This window comes from Antedon bifida, chromosome 6 (genome assembly GCF_963402885.1).
Source record: "Antedon bifida chromosome 6, ecAntBifi1.1, whole genome shotgun sequence".
NCBI lineage: Eukaryota > Metazoa > Echinodermata > Crinoidea > Comatulida > Antedonidae > Antedon > Antedon bifida.
In genome coordinates, this window is record NC_136231.1 from 16,311,839 (window position 1) to 16,333,556 (window position 21,718).

General features: G+C 32.6%; 1 protein-coding gene across 1 annotated transcript; it reads right to left on the bottom strand.

The window, feature by feature from the left end:
• Nucleotides 1-349: 349 nt before the first annotated feature.
• Nucleotides 350-21,413, bottom strand: LOC144844894 (neuronal acetylcholine receptor subunit alpha-7-like). Its single transcript, XM_078702004.1, has 7 exons — nt 21,354-21,413; nt 19,632-19,699; nt 12,149-12,297; nt 3,503-3,547; nt 3,105-3,214; nt 1,912-2,447; nt 350-1,117 (listed from the first exon to the last, which is right to left on the bottom strand). The coding sequence occupies exons 2-7, from the start codon at nt 19,681-19,683 to the stop codon at nt 558-560; spliced, it is 1,452 nt and encodes a 483-aa protein (XP_078558130.1). The 5' UTR covers nt 19,684-19,699; nt 21,354-21,413; the 3' UTR covers nt 350-557.
• Nucleotides 21,414-21,718: the final 305 nt, after the last annotated feature.

Below are 21,718 nucleotides of genomic sequence, written 5' to 3' on the forward strand. Positions count from 1 at the left end.
ACAATTCGCTGCAGCAATTCCAAATGTCCAAGAACCTATTATAGAAATTTATGGTGTTCCATTAACCTATATAATTTGTCCAATGTATGAACACCTTCAAATAGTAAGTATTTTAAATTGTTATATAAAACAATTTATTATAAATGCCAATGTAATAGTTTTTTAGTATTCTCCTTAATCTAGAATTGCACTCTCACAACGAGTTTTAACTTGTGTAGAAATGAATTCAATCAAGAGACTGCTGAATATTTTCAAACCTATACAATAATTATTTAAATAATTTGATACATATTTTAGACATCTTGTTCAGATGCAAACAAATAAATGATCACAAATGATACGTGTCAACATTGTCGTTTTCTGCTAGACAGTTTAAAAATTCTTCATATTTAACAAAATATTAAATTATTAGAAGACTTCATACTAGTTCCTTACGTTCTACATCACGTGACAACACGTGGTATATCATATTGGGTTTCAACATACCATACTAAATAATATTAGTTACAGTTTAGTATTCGAAAATGTAATTGAAGAAAACATTATTTTAAAGCTGCCTAGGCTTCTTCGAAAAAAAGTCCCATAGCAGCTAATATAAAGAAAAGAGGAAAAACTGTATTAACTGTGACAAATATTAGCAAGAGTGTTCTATCAACAATCGCTGCGCCATCTTTCCATTCTTCGGCTACTGATAGATCTTTCTCTTTTTGTCGTTTTCGCAAAGTTAAGAATTCCAGGCTTTTCGCAATTTTTCGAATTTCTTTTTCAACTTTCCATACTTCCTTTCTGAAGCAGCTTTGCGTTTGGTATGTATTATTGGATACGTATGTGCTGTCCAATAGGCTTTCGTTTTCCCCACTATGATAGCCGTTTGCAAGTTCTTCTAAATCAAGAGTTTCTTTCCGCAGCAACGATTGCTGGTAGTCAATGTGCCGCGTATTCATCTGAGAGGGGGAGGAAAAATTGCAGACGACACGAGCCAAAAAAGAGAAAATAAATTTACGTAACCAGGTTGGCATTTTCTCAAAAGACGACTGCTGGTGAAATATATGTAAACTGACAACCGACATAATTACTGATAATGCTACCATTGCAATCATAACGATGAAGTATTTCCCTGCAAAAACAAAACGTTTCCTATGAAAACTTATGTGAGCTAATTTGATTTACGAATTTGTTCAAACAGTTGGAGTTCTGTTGCGTAATCAATGTCAATAATTTAACGTTCGATCTACTAGCAAGGGCAGTGAACTTATAAAAGTATGTAGACTAAAGGGGTGCTGAACCGATGCTACCAGTGGGTAGAATACAAATATAACATCTCAAATAATTATTAATTTGTTAGGCAATTATGTTAGTAGAGAAGAATAACGCATTGCAAGCGGAACCGTTTAGACAATTTGCTAATAAATTATGTTTCATCGGTTGACATTTATTACACAATTCACGTGATCTGTAGTAAGCCATTTCCATCAGGAAGATTTTCAAAGATTACTTGTAAGAGTTCTTGAAGTTAATGTCAATGAATATTTAATATAAATTGTTCAACTTCAGTTAAATTGCATTAAGTAAAAGGAAGTCATGGGCCAAGGAATACAATTAAGAGCTTTTAGATATCGTTACGTTGTATTGATGTAGTTTTTCGTGATATTATATTGATTTCTCTTGGGTGTGTTGTTTTCCTCTGGTGTGTTGTTTTCGTATAAAAGATCACAACAAACATGATCGTACGATTTAAAAAGAATCGAGTTTACCATAACATATGTTACTGAAAGTTTTTCTGTGTTTATTGTTAAGTCAACAATGAATGATTGTAGGCCTACAGTATAATTTATAAATAACAATGTAAACAAAAATGCAAATTAATACAATAAAATTAATTAATACAAATATAATTGATTGTTGACTCACCAATGATTGGAAATGTGCCGTCAGAAGCTGGGGGAATACTTGCAAAGACCAGCTGGTTAAACACAACTAGGGAGAGCATGACCGTAATAGAGAGTGTCATCTTCTCTCCCGAGTCAGGTGGTAGATAAAACACAAATATTGACAGAAGCGATATCATAAGATATGGTAAAATCAAATTATAAATGTAAAAATCTGAATTCCTTTTCACAATCAAACTGAATGTAAGCGTAGAGTATTTGTTTGGACAGCACGAATAACTATTCTCATCTCTTTTGATATCACAGCCAATGAGATCCCATTCTCCATTCGGTTGATAACTCATGATTTCTCCTTCCTCAACCCGACTTTGAATATCAACTTGTAGGGCGTCGTGAGCCCATGATCCAAATTTCAATTTACAAGATTGTGTATCAAACGGATAAAAAGTTAGATCGACTTTACAATAGCATGTGTAGATATAAGGAGTTAAATATGTCACCGTTCCGTCAGATAAAACTGTTATTGGTAAAGGACTCCGGTAATTGTCATCACTAACACTGAAATAATATATCAAATCATAAAAATATTAGATATTATATTTTACACCTAATTTGTCATCATCACCATCACCATCACCATCACCATCACCATCACCATCATCATCATCATCATCATCATCATCATCATCACCATCATCATCATCACCATCACCACCATCACCATCACCACCATCACCATCACCATCACCATCACCACCATCATCACCACCATCACCATCACCATCACCATCACCATCACCATCACCATCACCATCACCATCACCATCACCATCACCACCATCACCATCACCACCATCACCATCATCATCATCACCATCACCATCACCATCATCATCATCACCATCATCATCATCATCATCACCATCACCATCACCATCATCACCATCACCATCATCATCATCATCATCACCATCATCACCATCATCACCATCATCATCACCATCACCATCATCACCATCATCATCACCATCACCATCATCAACATCACCATCATCATCATCACCATCACCTTTCATCATTATCATCACCATCACCATCATCACCTTCATCATCACCATCACCATCATCATCACCATCACTATCATCACCATCACCATCATCATCACCATCACCTTTCATCATCATCATCATCATCATCATCATTTATCTACCGACCTGTTGTATAATACTATATCTGGCCGCCATATTCGTTGTGACGGTATCCTTAGTATATTAGTACCGTTAAAGTCATCCGGGTCCCAGGTTAAGAACTCATCTTTCCACGACTAAATAAATTAATATACATATGAAGTTTGTATTGCAGATTTGACTATTTTTTAAACATTAATACCTAAAATTGGGAAAATTTTGCCTTTTATAATAATAAGAGTGTATGTAATACATTAAATAAAAATGTTGACAATATTCACACGGTGCTAGCAAATATGACCATTTCACTCAATGTTTTATAGTTACTTTATACGGCATTATCAAATTTATTAGTACATCTCATCTCACAAATAATTTGTTCTATCTCTTATATTTTTGTGATAAAACATAAACAAGATGCATACCTGTCGTAACCATGCGACAATTGTCACCTGTTGTTTAACTTCATCCTAGTAAAAAGAAACACATTTTAGTCAATAATCTGTTTTACTAATTTGTCTGAAGTGTGTACATTACGATATTTCGATGGTTTTCTTGTTTGTGTTTTTCTTGGTTGAATTAAATCACATATTGCATTTATTTTATTCCTTTCCACACCAACGAGGAGTAAAAAAAAAGCTTTTGTGGACCATTATCACCACGCCAACGGATTTGTATCTCCAACTTTATACCATTTGTAAGTAAGCAAATTAAATCATTACAAGGATTCACCATATTGAGATGTGATTGAGAAACCGCAACGGATAATTTAGTGGGGGGGTGAGGCTTGTAGGCTTGTATCGACCTGGAACTGAATGCACCTTAACGCATGCAACTCAATCAAATATATTGCTTACGGTATGTCGACATATTTTGCGCAATCGTGGTGCGTTACTTTGAATTGCGGTCAGGTGCGATCAGCACCGTTCAGTCGATCAGAGGGCCTGTGGAGCCGTGAAATGTGCAAAAAGTCACATTTGTGCAAACAACCACATTTGTGCAAACATTTTACCTTCAAATGTGCAAACAACCACATTTGTGCAAACATTTTACCTTCAAATGTGCAAATCTGTAAAAATTCATTACCCGCAAATGTGCAAACATCTCGCCGTTAAATGTAAAAACGGTCAGTTTTGACGTTAAATGTGCAAAAGGTATTCTACAAATGTGCAAATCATTTCTTCAGTCAAATTCCTATTACATTTTATAGGCCTATTTTTGGTTCGTAGGTCTTTCAGAGTAGAAATAACAATAGGAAAAAGAGTCTAATAAATCTAAAATGTTCAATATCATAATAACTAATTATACTGTTGTATTTTATTATGATCAAAGGCTTTAACCCGTCTCAGCCAAATTCAAGTCGACCCCAAGTCAACTCGCCCCCAAGTCAACTCGCCCCCAAGTCAACTCGCCCCCAAGTCAACTCGCCCTGAAGTCATCTAGGCCACGTTAAAGTATGAAACGTAAAAAGTGCAAATAAATGGGACAAAATAAGTTTAATGAATGAATGTGAATGTTAGTTGACCGATAAGTTTTTGGCCGAGTTGACGTGAGGCCGAGTTGACGTGAGGCCAAGTTGACTTCAGGGTGAGTTGACTTGGGGCCAACTTGAATTTAGACGAGGCGGTTTAGAGCCTTTCATCATAATAAAATACAACAGTATAATTAGTTTTTATAATATTGAACATTTTAAATTTACTATACTATTTTTCCTATTGTTATTTCTACTCTGAAAGACCTACGAACCAAAAATATAAAATGGAATAGGAGTTTGGTTGAAGAAATGCTTTGCACATTTGTAGAATACCTTTTGCACATTTAACGTCAAAACTGATCGTTTTTACATTTAACGGCGTGATGTTTGCACATTTGCGGGTTATGAATTTTTACAGATTTGCACATTTGAAGGTAAAATGTTTGCACAAATGTGGTTGTTTGCACATTTGAAGGTAAAATGTTTGCACAAATGTGGTTGTTTGCACAAATGTGACTTTTTGCACATTTCACGGCTCCACAGGGCCTATATGTCGACACAGAGGAGTTGAGTTGAGTTCAGAGTCGAAGCCCATCCTTAATGATTAAGCTATAAATGCAATATGCTCTAACTAAAACAATATGTCAAAAAACAGATTGATATAATGTTTGTCTACAAATGTAAAGTAATTAATAGGCCTGTGGATTGAATAAAATTAATAGCCCATATGGGAATTTGATTTAATGTATAATTTATTTTTTTAGAGGATTCTACTTTTACTTTTTACTACTTTTTTTGACGAGTATTACCCAATGAAATTGATCAACAATAACAACAACGAGAAATTATTAATACTGTACATCGTATGCCTAACTAATAATTTGATATATTAAAGGCATACACCTGTTAATGAATATTAATGTCAATGACTATGCAAATAAATTACAATAAATGTCTTTATGAATTACGATAGGCATGATTTTAAAACACATGTTAAATTGATTAAATTATGTTTTAATAGGCCTATATATCGCATGCAACGACTTTTAATTTTGTTATAAATGTTATAAACATCTTGTTGACTCACACTATCATCATTGTAATTTGAACCTTATACACCCAACAACTTTTTATTCAAAAACTAAAAGATAACTTTATCTATTTCTAAATATTTTACTTCCTTTTTTTGTATAGTACTTTTTTGCTAATGGTTTTGTTTTGTTTGTTACTACTTACTTTGTTTGTTTGCAGGATAGCTTCTGCAATTTGTAAGTTATCGTCGTGGGCGTTAATACATATACAGAACATTCAAACCGATATATTAGTGACGTCACAAATGCTTATTAAAATCTCGAGTTATTTTATCTTCAATATGGATTTAAATAATACATAATGTGCCCTCTGTCGGTATGTATGTTATCCATGGAGAAATTATCTCCATGGTTTATATACAGTACATGTAAAACGATTCTCTAATTTCATGGTTAAGAAGAAAAGATCAACAAACGTTATGTTTACTAGAAAGATTGAGAGAAAAATTATTTGTTATTAGCAGATTCAGATCCTCAATAATAACGAACCAGGGAGATATTGTAGGCCTACCAGACGCAAACCATTGAGTCTGGGCTGAAGAAATACATTATTATTATAACTAAGTAATGAGCTTTTTTGCAATGTAAAGTTTTGGTATCTTTTCAGATGTTTCCATCTAAATGTACTGGCTACACGTCCTCTTTTCTCTGTATTTCATCTTTTATGTCATCACAACTAAAAACTTTGATCAACTGTCGTTCTATTATTCAAAGACTAGATTCCGTTATCATGTAACACCACGATGGAATTAGTAACGCATTGGCAAATCTATGCGTTTTAAACTAATGAAGCCCGGGGATTGCTGCAGTGACCGACTTTAAAATTGAAAGGGTCAACTTAGATCGTAAAATAACATTCTCAAAGGACAGAAGTGTAATCATTCGTGGGTTTCTAAATAGTAAATTTGAAATGACATTTCTAACTACGCCATCGCAGAGATGACATGACCGATATCTGCAGTAATGAGGAAGGAGATGTGTGATCCATAGAGCTATAATGGTGAGATACTGCAGTAACTTAACGAACTACGCCATGATGATGATGTCAAAAGTATAAAGCAAAAAGATAATCCAGTAGTAATCTATAGTAATATAAAACTATACATATATACTAAACAAATACAACATTAACTTTACTAAAATAATTGAACTGTGTTATACGGTCTCAAAAACACTAAGCCCCCTTTCTGCACAAAATCTTCACAATCTTTTAGATTTAGTACACTGCAGTTAACAAATAGAAAATAATCACCGTCGGCTCATTTGGTAAAAAGCTCGCACAATTACAACAATAAAAACAGTGAGCATGATGAAATATCACTGGGTTATTTAAAAATTACCGTAGGCCTATTATAAAATAAAATGTGTACACGCAAACTGGTTAGGCAATAGCTGCTTATAAGTACTGATAATACATCAATTAAATAGCAAAGTACATGATCAATCTCATCATAATGTAGACCTATCTGATCAGGATAACTCGCTTAATTAATCTTTATATGATTAATTTAATCCATTGCCAAGTCTTCTGACAATAGTCTTTAGAAAATGATTGAGTTCATTTTAGTTAGGCACCGCACTTCTTGCCTTGAGTGGTAAAGGTTGGTTTTTGATTGAAGATTGAAAATTACATTGCATATCAAAAAGGCGATTTTGATTAGATTTCTTTTTACTAATGAATTGCATTAGGATCAATTCAGGATCCTATAATTCTATGAATGAATGATTTGTATTGTATCGCTCCGCTCTATCGCTTTCAAATGGACAGAGCATGGCTTTCAGATTTATTGTCAATTCGCAAGGGGTATTTATTAGATAAAATTGAAGCATCACAAACTCTTCTACTTCTAACGCATAAAACACATCAGAATTACCATAACCATCATATTCTTCATCACAATACGATCGTCATTTTGTCAAAAGTATCGTTACCACCATCATCGTCAAACAAACGCAATATTGGATTTATTGTTCGCCAAATTCAATATGTTCTTTCCATCCGGGAATCGGGCACATGAAGGACACTCGTAGGGCTATATTGTTGTTAAATTCGTCGTTACTAAAAATAACTTTACACCATATCAATCTAAACAAGGAAAGATCATTCCAATGTAATTTTGTATAGTTTTAATTAAGATATTAAATCGACCTTGGCTTATATGAACTATTGTATATATTAGGTGTATGCAATATGTCGATATACTAAGTACAACTGCAGTGCGAATGTTCTCAATACCTTACGCCCTCATTTTTTCAAGGAAAATTAACTGAGCGCGAAAACTAAATCAAGTTTAATTCAAAACTTTCCTCAAACTTTAGTAATAACAATGGTATCATGTTGATAATATTCAAAAAACAGTGTATTACTGTACAACAAAGAACGGAAAAAAGAGAGACAACTTATAAGGCAAAAAATAAACATTAAGGTGATGATAGATACAGTACACACAGTGTGACAAAATTAGAAACTCGTCAGAATGGTGGTTTCTGTCGTTGGATACTTTCATTATTAAGAAATGCTTTCCATTATCATTATGTTAATTTATATAATTAAGGATATGGATATAATTAGAATTGCAGATTTAATTATTAAACTAAAAATTATGTATATTAATTCACGTACGCAGTACATAAAAAAAGCATTTCGATAACGTAAACATGATATTAAGATTAATTGTCGGGCGTAATTTTTAAGTCCGCTAAAATGATGCAATGCCATAATTCCTATTTTTTGTATTAAATTTCCATGGATAATTACGGTATCGCGTGTACAGAAACAGCCTCTTGAGGCATCGGACTCTATTTTCAGTTGCATGGAAACGCGACTCTACAGCTCACTCACATGTCGGTCGGTCGGTAAACACTAACTCAAATTTGAGCACGCGACTGCAGCCATGTATATGTTTTTATCTAGTACACCTATAATAGGCACAATCCCTTGTAAATTTAGCTCATTTCTTCATGGTGGTAGATGGACACCACGAAAGGACCTTTAGGGGAGATAAAAACACATGAACATATTTGTCTGGTTATGATATTTTAGGCGTCAAATGCGAAACAAGTTTGGTTCTAATATCAACGAATTTGCCTGTTACTGGAAACATTTAGATACAGTACCGAAAATCGGTTGAAGGCAGTTTTGATACTACTGTATAAAGCTCAATATAAATATTATATAGAAACGTTTGTATTAGGCGCTAAATAAGTCCTATCATAAATAGGTCTTTTTTCAAAATATTTCAAGATCATAGATTTGTACCATACACATCATTAGAAAAATATTGAACAAAGTGGGCTATATGTTCAAAGATTTGCATTTCACTTTGTTTTTTCAACCACTTTCTACGGTTGATTCTCCCCTGGGGTACTTGCCGAAGCTTTAAATCGGTAAGGAAGATGAAGCCTGTAGCGGCTCCACACTAAGTGCAATTCATTTATTGATTCACGCTGACATCAAACTAAATTCATACAAGACTATATTTAATTCTTTAGTTGGAAATGTAAATACCCTTAACAATATTTGGCCTCTGGAGAAGCTAACATAGACAATAAATTTAACTTTAATCTGCATGTGCAGAATGTTCGTTACCAAATATAGGACTGTACCCAATTTGCGTTGATGGTTTATAAGATAAGTTAGTTTTTTTACTATCGTGTTATCTTGCCGCCTCTTCGTCGATTCACGTTAATGAATTAATCTATGTTTCTTTTGACCACCGCTTTTAAGTTTACCTATATGTCCCATGACAGCATTGTGTATGATTTTTCTGTTACAATAAAATAAAATAAGTAAAATAAATCCAAGGTCACCGTAACTACTAATGACAATGATGGTAAGAAGAGGCTGGTGCAGATGACGATAATGATGATATCGGAGATAGTAATAGTGTTCAACAATGTTCATGACAATAGAGATGATATTGATGATCTAAATTACACTTTACACGAATGAACCGTAGTACTAAAGTTGTAATCTAAATCAGTGTGTTTATTTGACATTAAACAATTAACGACATTAATAATATTCAATTTTGGTCACAGCTGTTCTTAGCCAATCATGTGTACTTGTTATTAGATCAAAACATTAATGGAGGTATGCTCCACAATATGCATAATATATATTTAAACAAGAAATATTTCTTACAAAAAACGCTGCTCGCTTATTGAAAAATATTTTTTATTTCAAATGTTTTTGAATGTGTCATTTTATTGTCACATAAAAGTTATTTTACCTGAAAAAAATGTAATTTAAAGCAACAAATACTTAAATTGTCTGTCAGACAATGGTTTTTGGTTTCTTTTCTCTTTTTATATGTCAATAAATATTATTTTTTTGTTACAGAAGTGAATACTCAATTTCTGTCACTTTAGTTAATTTTATTGCTAAGGTCAAGTCTGGGGGTCACTTCCCTAGATATTTCAAGTGTGAAGTATCCTATTACAAACACAAACTTTAATGGACTGTTTCGATAATAATTCAATGAATATGACAGTGAATATACCAGAAATGCTTTGGGATTGTAATTTAGCATGACATGTCCTAATAGACTCTTTTCCCAGACGTGTTTTGGGTCTACTGTAGCAGCTGGAATCAATAAATTATAGTGGAGTTTCCATTTTCGCAAAACTGTCGTCCTTAGAACTATAACTGCTGCTTGCTTTAGCTTCTGATTGAGTAGTCCTAATGGGACATAGCGGGCTAGAGCAGCAGCGTGAAAAAGCATTGACAGAGATAGTGTAGAATTATTCTCGATTGAGCACTTGGTTTTTGTCTAGGCCTATAACTTTCATCCAAGCAAATGAAAGGACAATTACAGGATGAAAACACAACATTATGTTTATGAGGTCTTATTTAAGGTTTAGAGAGTGGAGGAAAAACATTCATGAGTTACAATCCTGGCAATAGATGAAGATTGAATCCTAGCACTAAGTGAGGATTGAACCCTGGACCGTAAAAGGCCAATGTAGGCTGTTTCGTTGAAACACAGTACGCGCGCCGATCCGTAATTTTAATAATATCCAATAATATTATCATGATAGGCCTATATTATAACCACTTAATACATTCCAATACAGTTGTAACTGAGTAGAAATTAAAGATCCAACACGTAAGAATTACATGAGTATTTACTCTATAGTGTTACTATATTACCATTGATAAATTTCTCCATGCTATTACTTACTGGATGGAATGCTAACGGCACAATCCAATTTGTCCGAAATGGTTGTCCGAAATGGAAACACTTAGTGGACCAATCGGTAATATCATGCTTCTGGTCAAGAGATATCGGTATTGGTGGTATTATGTTCACTTGGATATTTACTTAAATAACTGATGCCACACGAAACATAATCTATTTATGTTATTTCATTTGATTTTCAATAGTTTGTTTGATATGGATACTATTCACGTGGTTTAACTTGACAAGTTCTGTCTATATCGTCTTGTTGTGAAGGAAAATAATCCCCAAGGCGCGCACAACGTTCACAAATAGCTGTACAACGGAAATCTATACTCGAGTTTCTGGTCTACATTACAAATATGGCTCTTCTTTATCTGCTTCATTAACGAAGCTTGTTTTTACACATCATAATCAAATTATTAATCATAATGAAAATAAAATTAGACTCGCGAACCTTGCTTGACATGAATCTGTAGTAAAGGTGACTGGAATCGAGTTCACCTGTGTGTGATATATAGTTTCATGTTAACACGTATTATACTAAATGCTCATGTTGCACAAGACATTTTACAATATTAATAATAGTTTATTGGTCTCATAATATAGTGCATGCATATGCCTAGGTGTCGCTGTCGGTCAGTGACTGCACATACCTCTGCACGTGGAATACTTTCTACTCATTTTCCCGTACTGCAAGGTATAAATTGTGCAGCTGATATCACTGCATTCGGTACGACGCAGCATACGATAGGGTAAACACAGAACGGATATACGTATGAAAGATAGACAAGGCAATTATATACTCTATTGACTTAAAAACAAAATCAGGGAGTATTGTCAGGGTGTTTTTATCACTTAGAAAAACACAACTCGATCAGAGTTTAGGAGACGACACGATACGCAGTTTCCCTCAACACTGCTTTGGATTAGGACAACTTTGCTAAATTATTAGGGCCTAACTGGGGCACTTGATTTTGGTTTTCATGTATCTATTCATCACCACAATATGGATCCACCAACGCATATCATTATGATTGTTTTCATCATTGATTCTTTAATTATTCAACTTTTATATTTGGCTAATTGGACAGTGTGTTTTGTCCTCATATATTACGATACGATACATACACACATTCACTCACTCACTCAAGCCTCTCAAGATAAAAAGTTTACTTCTCATTATAATATCATGTCGGTGCCGGGACTTGACAATAGTTTTGTTTACATGCAATTATCTGGAATTAGCGGGACGTGAAAGTGATATCAAAACATTATATATTATATATATTAATAAATATACTTCATATTATGTTAATTACTTACAAAGTTTGCCATATGCCGAGGAACAATTTCATGGAAAACAGTCACAGTCGAATTGTCACTTACAACAGGTCGGACTATTGGGTTGTATTTCGGACTCCTGGCTTCAAACAACTCATTGACAAGTGCATACGGGTTACTAAAAACCGACCCTGCAAAACAAATAACTAACAAGTTAAATGATAACTTCATGTTACGTTTCATTGATACTGTATGCACAATTCCGTATTTATTAGACGCAAGGAGAATATAAAATGTATTGTAATTGCGATTCAACATCCAGTGGTTAATGAGAGAGGACATCCGTTTGTTTAAAACAATAGAGTATACATTTTACTAGCAAATGTAACAGAGGAATCACAAAACTGTATCTATTTTTAGAAGTGCAGTTAAAGTTTTGAAAAATCCAGTGCTTATAAATTATGTAAACACTACTGAATAGTACCAACGGCGCTTTTCAAGAAAGAGCGCATGAAATGTCAAGGTAATATTTAAAAAACACGAAATATAAGTTATCTAATGGGCACCGATGAATTCTTTCAATCGGCGTTTTTAAATGTCGTATTCAAATGTGAGGAATGAACGTATTGGTTTAGATTTGACAAATACATATAGGCCAACTCCAAAAGTCAATGGATCAGCCTATATCAAGTGAAGGTGTTAACTTATAATTACAATGTTGTGTTATGTATGATATATTGTATGAAATCACAGACTTCAATAATGTATACGTGGAAGATAACCATAATTAATTGAATGTTATATTATATTATATAAGAACAACCTATGACATACCATTTTGTAAACTGTTCTATCATAAATATCGATACATTAAAGCATATTTAAAGTAATCATTATATAGTCAATTTGATGAATTCAGCATTCCAAATCTTATTATTACCCTTTTAAAATGCACTATTAATCCAAAATGACTTTATGAATATTAATATTACAAATATTAAATGCCAAGAATGACGTTCTACGGGTTATGACGTTTGTTTGGTTGAATCTTTTCTTAAGTCAACAAACAAAGTTATTTATTTCTAATTGGCTCATTGTAAAGTAAAGTACGGTCTTAACGTTCATCGATATACCTCCTGGTGCAATGAATAATTATTAATTAATCAATAAATAAACTGATAAATAAATGAATCAGCTGGTTGTGTCGAAATGCTCAGTTGGTATTCAGTTTAGTGGAGCCTACTGGCAGTAGGTTTATGAAAAAGAGTGTGTACTATAGTTACAACGATATTTATAGAATCATGAATGTATTTATCTGAAAATGCTAAATTATTGATAAGAGGATCAACAAAACAACACATTAAATTTCAATGAATTACACATGATTATTCGGGCATTGATTTAACTACGGCTTATGTCAAAAGTCATGGTTATGGAGAATGTGAAGGATACATTTCTGATGTTTTCTTTGTTAAAAAGTTGGTACTATGTTTTTGGAATATAAACACCATTTTTACGATGATTGTTATTTTGAATATAGTTAAAATTTTAGAAGAATAACAAGTTTTAATACAAAAATAACAAACGAATAAAACAATGTAAACAAATGGGTTTTACAATACCGGTACTCTACCATATTGCTTATATATTGCAATGACAAACAGAAACATCTTTGACAAACATTAGAAAGTCAAGCATTATTAAATTACTGTTATTATTAAAGATGCTTTAAATTAATTGATTAATTAAGGGTTATTAACTAATAGGTCAAATGAATCATATATTGAATGGAGTTCAAAATCGATACATTCAATGCTTCGATCAATATTTTACTAAATGCGTTGTACTCTACTAAGTGTATTGGGTTGTATACTCGGGAGTTGGTAATCACCTCAAGTAAATTGTTCGTTTAGAACCAATGTTTAATTTTAAACGATAGGTATATCTACTTTCATATTTTAATGTGCGAATTGCAGACGAGAATTATCGATGTTGCATGAGTATTATGTTTATGAATGGATCAATAGTAGCGTATTATATTACAGAAGTTACTCAAATTACATGAAAATATTAAGGTTAATTAGTTAATACAATTTTCCCAAGTGAATGTGTGAACGTAACACGCCTTCACTTTCGTAGCGATTGGTTTAAAAAAAAAGATAAATTGTCGATTGTGAGTCGATTGCTTTTCCATTTAACATTACCTATCAGAGATGGGGCCTAATCTAGGATACTGTGTGTCAAATTATAAATACTCTAAGTTACTTCTACACCATACATTTCTGCATGTTGCCAGTAATAAAAGAAAATGGATCCGATTTGTGTACGTTAAAATCGAGCGATAATCACCAATAGTTTCGTGTCGGCTGACGACAAAAACGCTGACAGTACATCGTACGATAATCGGCATAGAAAAGGGACACCATCCCGCTCAAATAGTTTACCTTCGATTATTTCTAGATAATCATATGCATAATTAATATGTTGAATTGAACATAACAATTCATTAATATTATTCATTAATAATATAAATATTTATCAAAATCACACGCGGCTAATTTTATTCAGAATATTTTCAAATTATTTCATTGTATTGTTTGCATGGCGAAATCAAATGTTGATATAAGTTAAGGAGTTCACTCCTGAAGACGATCAAATCACATTGATCGAAGAAACGTCGAGAAACTCAACAGTTCTTTTCAGAACTACATACGTGGTGTACCGCAAACTTATATAAACATTTTAACAATGGTTATGTTGGTTAAGTTATGTTCAATAATTATGGAGCTGTCCATTTGCTTTCGACAACTAGGAGTGAAAAAGTTGATGTGTCGTCGATCGTCGTCTCGAACCACCAAAACTGGGCCGAGGAATCAAAGAGCAATTTCCCCGCATGCGCACAATGAATTGATACGGACGGTCGTCACAAATCGACAGCTCCATAATGCGTCTCAACAAAGAAGTTACTAAGTTCAATGCATGTTAAAAATGTGATTCGTTTAGAAAGAATTACTAGCAGGTAAAAATGAACTGAACCCAATATAACTATCAATAAATAAATAATGTGAATAATACAGGCTTGTGAACAGAATATCATAATTATTCTACACTTGTAATATTTTAATTAATTTTAATATATATTTAGATTTTATTTACCGTAATAAATGTAACAATTCATTTTAATTATGTCAATATTATTAATAACGAAACAGCAGGTTGGCTTCATTTAATCAGGTCATACAATATAACAGTCAATAAATCTTTCATATTACAGTCTCATTCATAATGAAATAGACGAAACCAACAAATATTATATTAATTTAACTCTTCTTATTTTGTATTAGGCCTATACACATTAAAGATCCTCTATTAATGGTATTTTTTGTATTTTCTCTTTATAAATTATCATTCTTTTTTATTGTATTGTTTTACCATTGATAGAAACTAATAAATGTTGAATTATTAATAATCATTAGAAGCCATTGTTTTCATAAATCTGATAATATTGCGTTTTCTTGGTCGAAAAAATGAAAGAAAAGACATTATTATTAGGTGAAGAAATGAGCTCAATATTTTACCCAGAGAAAATGGAATTATATCTTTGTTTAAAAATGGGACAATTTATTTCAGGTAGATTAATTGGTACAGATCAGCTAAACTGAATTTCGCAATAATCTATAGACATTTTGAATTTACCCGGCCGAGTTGCAAATGAAATAAAAAAAGAACAAACAAAACAATCAAAAAATCTTCGCGCCCCACAATTATCACGTGTCCAACGCGGATAATTAGCGGATTTTACTAATAAAATATGATGTTTATAAGCTCCCTAAAAGTATATTGCTCATAATTAACTAAACATTTATCAGGGAGTATTTATTACAGTAGTACGGTACTTTTTCAAAGATAGCTAAGAATGTCATTTCATCGTTTTTTATATTGAATAGGCCTACAGGTTTTCAGTATAATAACGTCTCTTTACATATTTATGATTGCCAGGCAAGAGATACAGGTTTACATGGGATACACGAGATTGTTGAAGTGTAAACTGTTTTTATAAATACTCCCATAACGTCAATAAGGTTCATTCAATCTTAAAATAATCAATTTAACCAAAACATTGTCTAAATATTCCTCGAGACCAAATCAATTAATTTATTCAATTTGTACTTTGTAATTAACATTTATTTTCGTTTAATTATAATAAATTATTTAAAGAATTGTATTTTTTTTTGGATAATATTAGAAAAAAATATACTACGTCGAAATAACATAAGCGATAGGAAATACTTTTTCGGTCAATGTATTTCACAACTAAATCATGTTGACGTGGACATGAAATATATACTTATGTTTGTACGTTACTGAAGGAAATGTATGATTGAATATAAAATGAGAGAAACATTTGTTATCGAATAATTTTGATAAACAAAGTTTAAAATAATGTCATAACATAGTTATTTATTTGATTAGAAACATGAATAAATTTGTACCTGGATTAAAATACTATAATTAACATAAAAAGGTAATTAAGATGTGAAATATAAGTGATAAAGATCATGATCTATTTCGGTTCACATGTGAATTGTCTATGACGCAGTTATCCTTCTTATTGAGTTGTGAGCTTTCTTGCTTCCACGTGCTTTTAATCTAGTTAGTAAAAATCATTCGTGTTTACCTAAGTTAATTTATACCTTACAGAAATAAGGCTTACTCTATCTAGGTATGGGAAATTTAACACCGGTTAAAGCCGAATATTGAGATCAATACCATTAAATGTGTCGTGTGTGGCTATATTAGTCCTGTGTGTAGCAATATGTGAAGTGATGCAAGTTGATTATCATTGAATTTTAAAATGAGTTTGCAGAAAGTACCGTTTTCAAGTGGATCAGAACGATTTGTAAAGCAAATATTGCTAAAGGCTTAACCATTTGCTAGGGACCATTAATCGTGGCAACATTACAGTAATGGTGGTCTGAAGGCGACACACATTAAACGGACTTTTTATGAAAGGAAATGTTTAATATTTCTCAATTGAATAAGATAATTATAATGATACATAGTTCTATCGTGTAAGAAGACGTGAACTTCCTGACGCTGATAAGTGTTAAGATATTATTACTTCGATACACCTACCGTGATATGATACATTTCTTCGTAGTGCATATCTGTTTACATGTAATAAATACACGAGGGGGTATATATACTATTTTATTCAAATTTTGTGGATATTGCATTACTATTTTATTTTCATTAAAAAATACAATAAATTAAACATTTGGAGAAAAAATTCAATCAGATTATTCTCTGTCTCCACCCAAAGGCCAGTCAGGTTACTAAAAAAAATAATCATAAATGCTGTCTAGTGCCTCTCCAGGCAGCCGGCCCCACGGCTTTCTAGCTGCATATCGATGGAGTATGCCAAATAAGCTGGGCCTACAACTAACTTTGATGACCGACATACAAAACATTCGGATAAAAACACAATAATATTCATCGGTGACTCATTGTTAGTCAAAACCAGCTTTAACTAACTAGATACCGTATTTATCTTCATTCCATTGTATTTCTCAATATTAATAAAGTGTGTTTAATAAAAACGATTTATTAAATTGACATATAGGCCTAGTACTAGATTAGAATAGTAGATTTCTTTAAATTTTCCTCAATAATTCTAAGCCAATTTAGTAAACATCAGTCGGAAGCACCTATATCGAAATAATAGTTTAACATTACAATGGGCATGAGGTCGCGATTAATCTAGGAAATGTGGCAAGGATAGGAAAGAAAAAATCCAAAGACCGATATGAATTTACTTTGTTTATTATAATAATACTGATTAGTTAGGTTGCAGTGACGTCACATCATTATTACCAAAAGATGGTTTAATAGATTGGTTTCAGATTAATTAAGTAAACTTTAATATTTTTTTTTATTAGGCCTAATTACCGTGGCGTCTAATCACAGAGTAGTACAATATGAAATTATTTTGATTCTGGACATTGTAGACTGACTATACTAAAGAAATAAAACAGTAATAAATGCAATGAATGCCAATAAAAATTACAAAATATGAACGATTGTGCATTAATTTATTTTTATATAAAGGAAGATGATTTGCTAAAGTTGTGTTTGTGACTGAATAACTGCTCTTGGGATTCGAACCGACAACCTCCACAAGACTAGCATGAATACCGTACCCGAGATTGTGCCAGAACGAAATGATTTTGTTACGATATAATATACATATTAATGTCCCAAATGAGACTCACTTGCATCAATCATGGCACTGGTCTACAAGCTTGATCAAGCAGATGATTAATTAAAAATAGTAATAATAATTTAATTATCGAATTATTATCAACCTAGAATCATACAGGTATGTCAAATGCATATGCTGAACATAATACGCACATATTACGCTTACGTATATTCATAATATATTGTTATTAAGATACAAGTGTCTCTATTGTTGACGTGATGTACTACAGTATATTACAACATACCCCTATGTAACATTTTTGTAATTCCGAAATAAACATGAGATTCAAAATTAGTGTTCAGTAAAATGATTCTTTATATAATGCATTTCGTATACAATGTTAATCGCCATTTTCACAGGCGATATAATAGTTATAAATTGTGTCAATTGGTTCATTACTAAAAAAAACTAATGATATAATGTCGGCGAACACTTAATGGATTTGCAATAAATATAGGCTTATGGAATATGTAGCTAAAAACGTTCACTATAGTAAATCACCCATCTATACGAGGTAAAACATTGTTCAACTTTGAAATCAAAATGCAATAAAATCCTCATAAAACTACTCAAATGATTTACTAAAATAATTGTGTTAGTTAGATTAAAAAAATAATTGACCTGTTTAATAACGTTAGCTACTTAATTTCTACGCAACTTATCATATAGGTCGAATACTTTATGTAAAAGCTAAACATTCTAAAATAAAGACAGAATTTATTTTAATGTTTTAGAAAAGCTGTAGGCCTAAAAATGTGTTTGTAAGATCGACTACACATTGTCTGTGATATCCCAAAGTGTGATTTGACAATTTCATTGGTTCTACTATATGGCATATGGTATATGTATGACAGGGTGTGGATGAGGATATAGGAGGGATGGTCGGGCATATCCTACTACAGTAATAAAGCCCATGAATAATACTGTAATTTGTCAAATGTGTAGGCCTAAATTTAGGGTAGGTCTACATTTACTATAAAATAGAAGAATAAGAGGCAACTATTCGATGAGAGACTTTCATTTACGATTGGTATTGTAATAATCAAACCTAAATGTCATAATAGTAATATCCAACAGCAAATACTTAATTGAAATTTGTAATTTTATGTTATATAAGCAAGTCGGTTTATATTCCACATCGTGATTATTAATTCAGTCTGACTACATATATTTTATTCTTAAATTTTTAATTAAAAAAACTGATTACACAAAGTAAACCATTATTACATTATTACATAATTAGAATACAATATCATAACTTACCATATGAATGAAACAATACAACTATGTACACCATCCACAGTTCCTCCATCATAGAAAGTATTCGCAATCTGTAGTGAAAAACAACAACTGTAAGCACGCAACATTTCACTTAAGACAAGACTTACATTATTACCGTTTAAGAGTGGTAGATCTTGGTACGTTATCGATATTATACATTCATTTACGTGTATTTATTCCTGGAATTGTTATTCAAGGCTCTTCATTTGGGTATTAAACAATCGCCGAGAGTAAAATACAATGCATGAAATATTAATATAATAGGATAGATTGATAATCTGTTTTGTAAAATAAAAATGGAATAATAATTACATGCATTGCGCAAATGCCTTGTCATTTCAAACACATTTAAATTTAGATAATGTATGACACGGTAACCACGCATATGCATGTTTACTAAAGTACACACGCTACGATAACTTCACATGAGTGTAATTACGCGTAAACTAATGGTAATCCATGCGCAAGAAACATACGACATACATGTCATGGGTGTTATTGGAAGATGGGGGTGTAGGAAAGCCTGGTGGTTGTTATAATGTAAAACGATAATGGAGCAAAACATTTCCCTGACGAATGGTCAAAGCAGCTTTTAGTAAGTTTATGTTTATGATAATTACACGAATTAAGACTAAATAAAAGAGTACACTTTGTGTGGTGATATTGGTAGCTGGTGAGAGGGGAAGAGCGGGGAAGTGGTGGTATACAGTCACATAGGTTTCGGCTTAGTGTGTTCAGTGAACGTATACACCGACTTACATAATAGGCCTATAAGAATCATGATAATCAATGTGGTAAAAACATTTATATGTTGTACTCATATGCATCGGACGCCTGGAGCATTCTTTCCAAAACACAGTAATTCTAAAAAGAATTTTCAATGCAGATTTGATACAAACAGAAAATTGTTAATGAATATAACTTAATTGCATACATTTCATTATAAAGGAGAGTGCCAAAAAGTGCATTGAAAATAAATACCAAATATTTTGAATTTACAATTCAATACAGTGGGATTATACGTGAGGTTACTTTGCTGGTTATTTTGCTGGTATGAACAATCACAACACAATGACAATTAAATCTGATAAATGTGAAGACGCCCTTGAAAGTTGTCGGTACTCCATGATTCCAGTTCCAAGCATGTTGTTAAGAAAGATCAAAGAATAGAAGGAAGCAATGAAGGAGTATGTTTCTGTTGGTGGATGGTTGGGGAGAGTGAAAGATAAGAGGTAGTCGGGACTGGGGTTGGTGGGTTGTTAAACAGTACGTGAGGAGTGAGGATTATTAACCCCTGGTTTGCTAGTTATTACTTAAGTAACTAAATTCACAAATAATGTCAACACGTTCTGGTTGGTGTGGATGGTAGGAGGCTGGCTAGTTAGGACGATTACCTTATTGCCCGCTCATAAGAGTTATAGGCCTACCTACATACCTACACACAATTACCTATGTTTCGGTAAACATATGCCTTTAACATAATGAGCCAAACTTCATTTGCCTAAAAATGGAAGTTTGTAATACTGTAGTATCAATTTGAACAATCTTAACATATTTTATGTAAATACGCATAACTGTATCCTCGGCATAAACCTAAAGTGATCTTGGAATTATGGTGTTACCGTAACGTCACCCGTTATTTTTACAGTATTATCCGAAAATTAAGCCAGATTTTCTTTTCAATATAAAAACCAACATACTAACCTCAAATATAAATGTATCTACTATCACTTCAATTGAATAGTGAAACTGTGATGGTATTTTCAATCAGTTGGCTTGGTCGCCCAGACTCACATCGTCACGGGCTGAAAGTATTCATTAATATCCAATTTATTCTGCGGGAGTTTAGACAATTCTAATGCACTCTCTTTTTTCTCTTCTGAAACACTCGATGACCGACATAATAAAACACGTGTTCAAGTCAAGATTCTCGACTGTTTTTATGAAATGTCTCGGTAGGCGCTATTAGACCAATACAGCTTATCGATTGCCTGCTCATCTGTCTCCTAATCACCTACAATACCTACGGTATTTCATAACGGGCTCGTGGCGTCACAGGGCGCATAGCG

What these genes read in the sequence shown, in the direction of transcription:
- LOC144844894 (XM_078702004.1), bottom strand. Translation starts at nt 19,683, where the DNA reads ATGATGGAGGAACTGTGGATGGTGTACATAGTTGTATTGTTTCATTCA. An exon ending in CTCGGCATATGGCAAACTTT is followed by an intron (nt 3,548 to 12,148) that starts GTAAGTAATTAA and finishes TCTTTTTACTAG; the next exon opens with GATGAAGTTAAACAACAGGT. An exon ending in TTGTCGCATGGTTACGACAG is followed by an intron (nt 3,215 to 3,502) that starts GTATGCATCTTG and finishes TAATTTATTTAG; the next exon opens with TCGTGGAAAGATGAGTTCTT.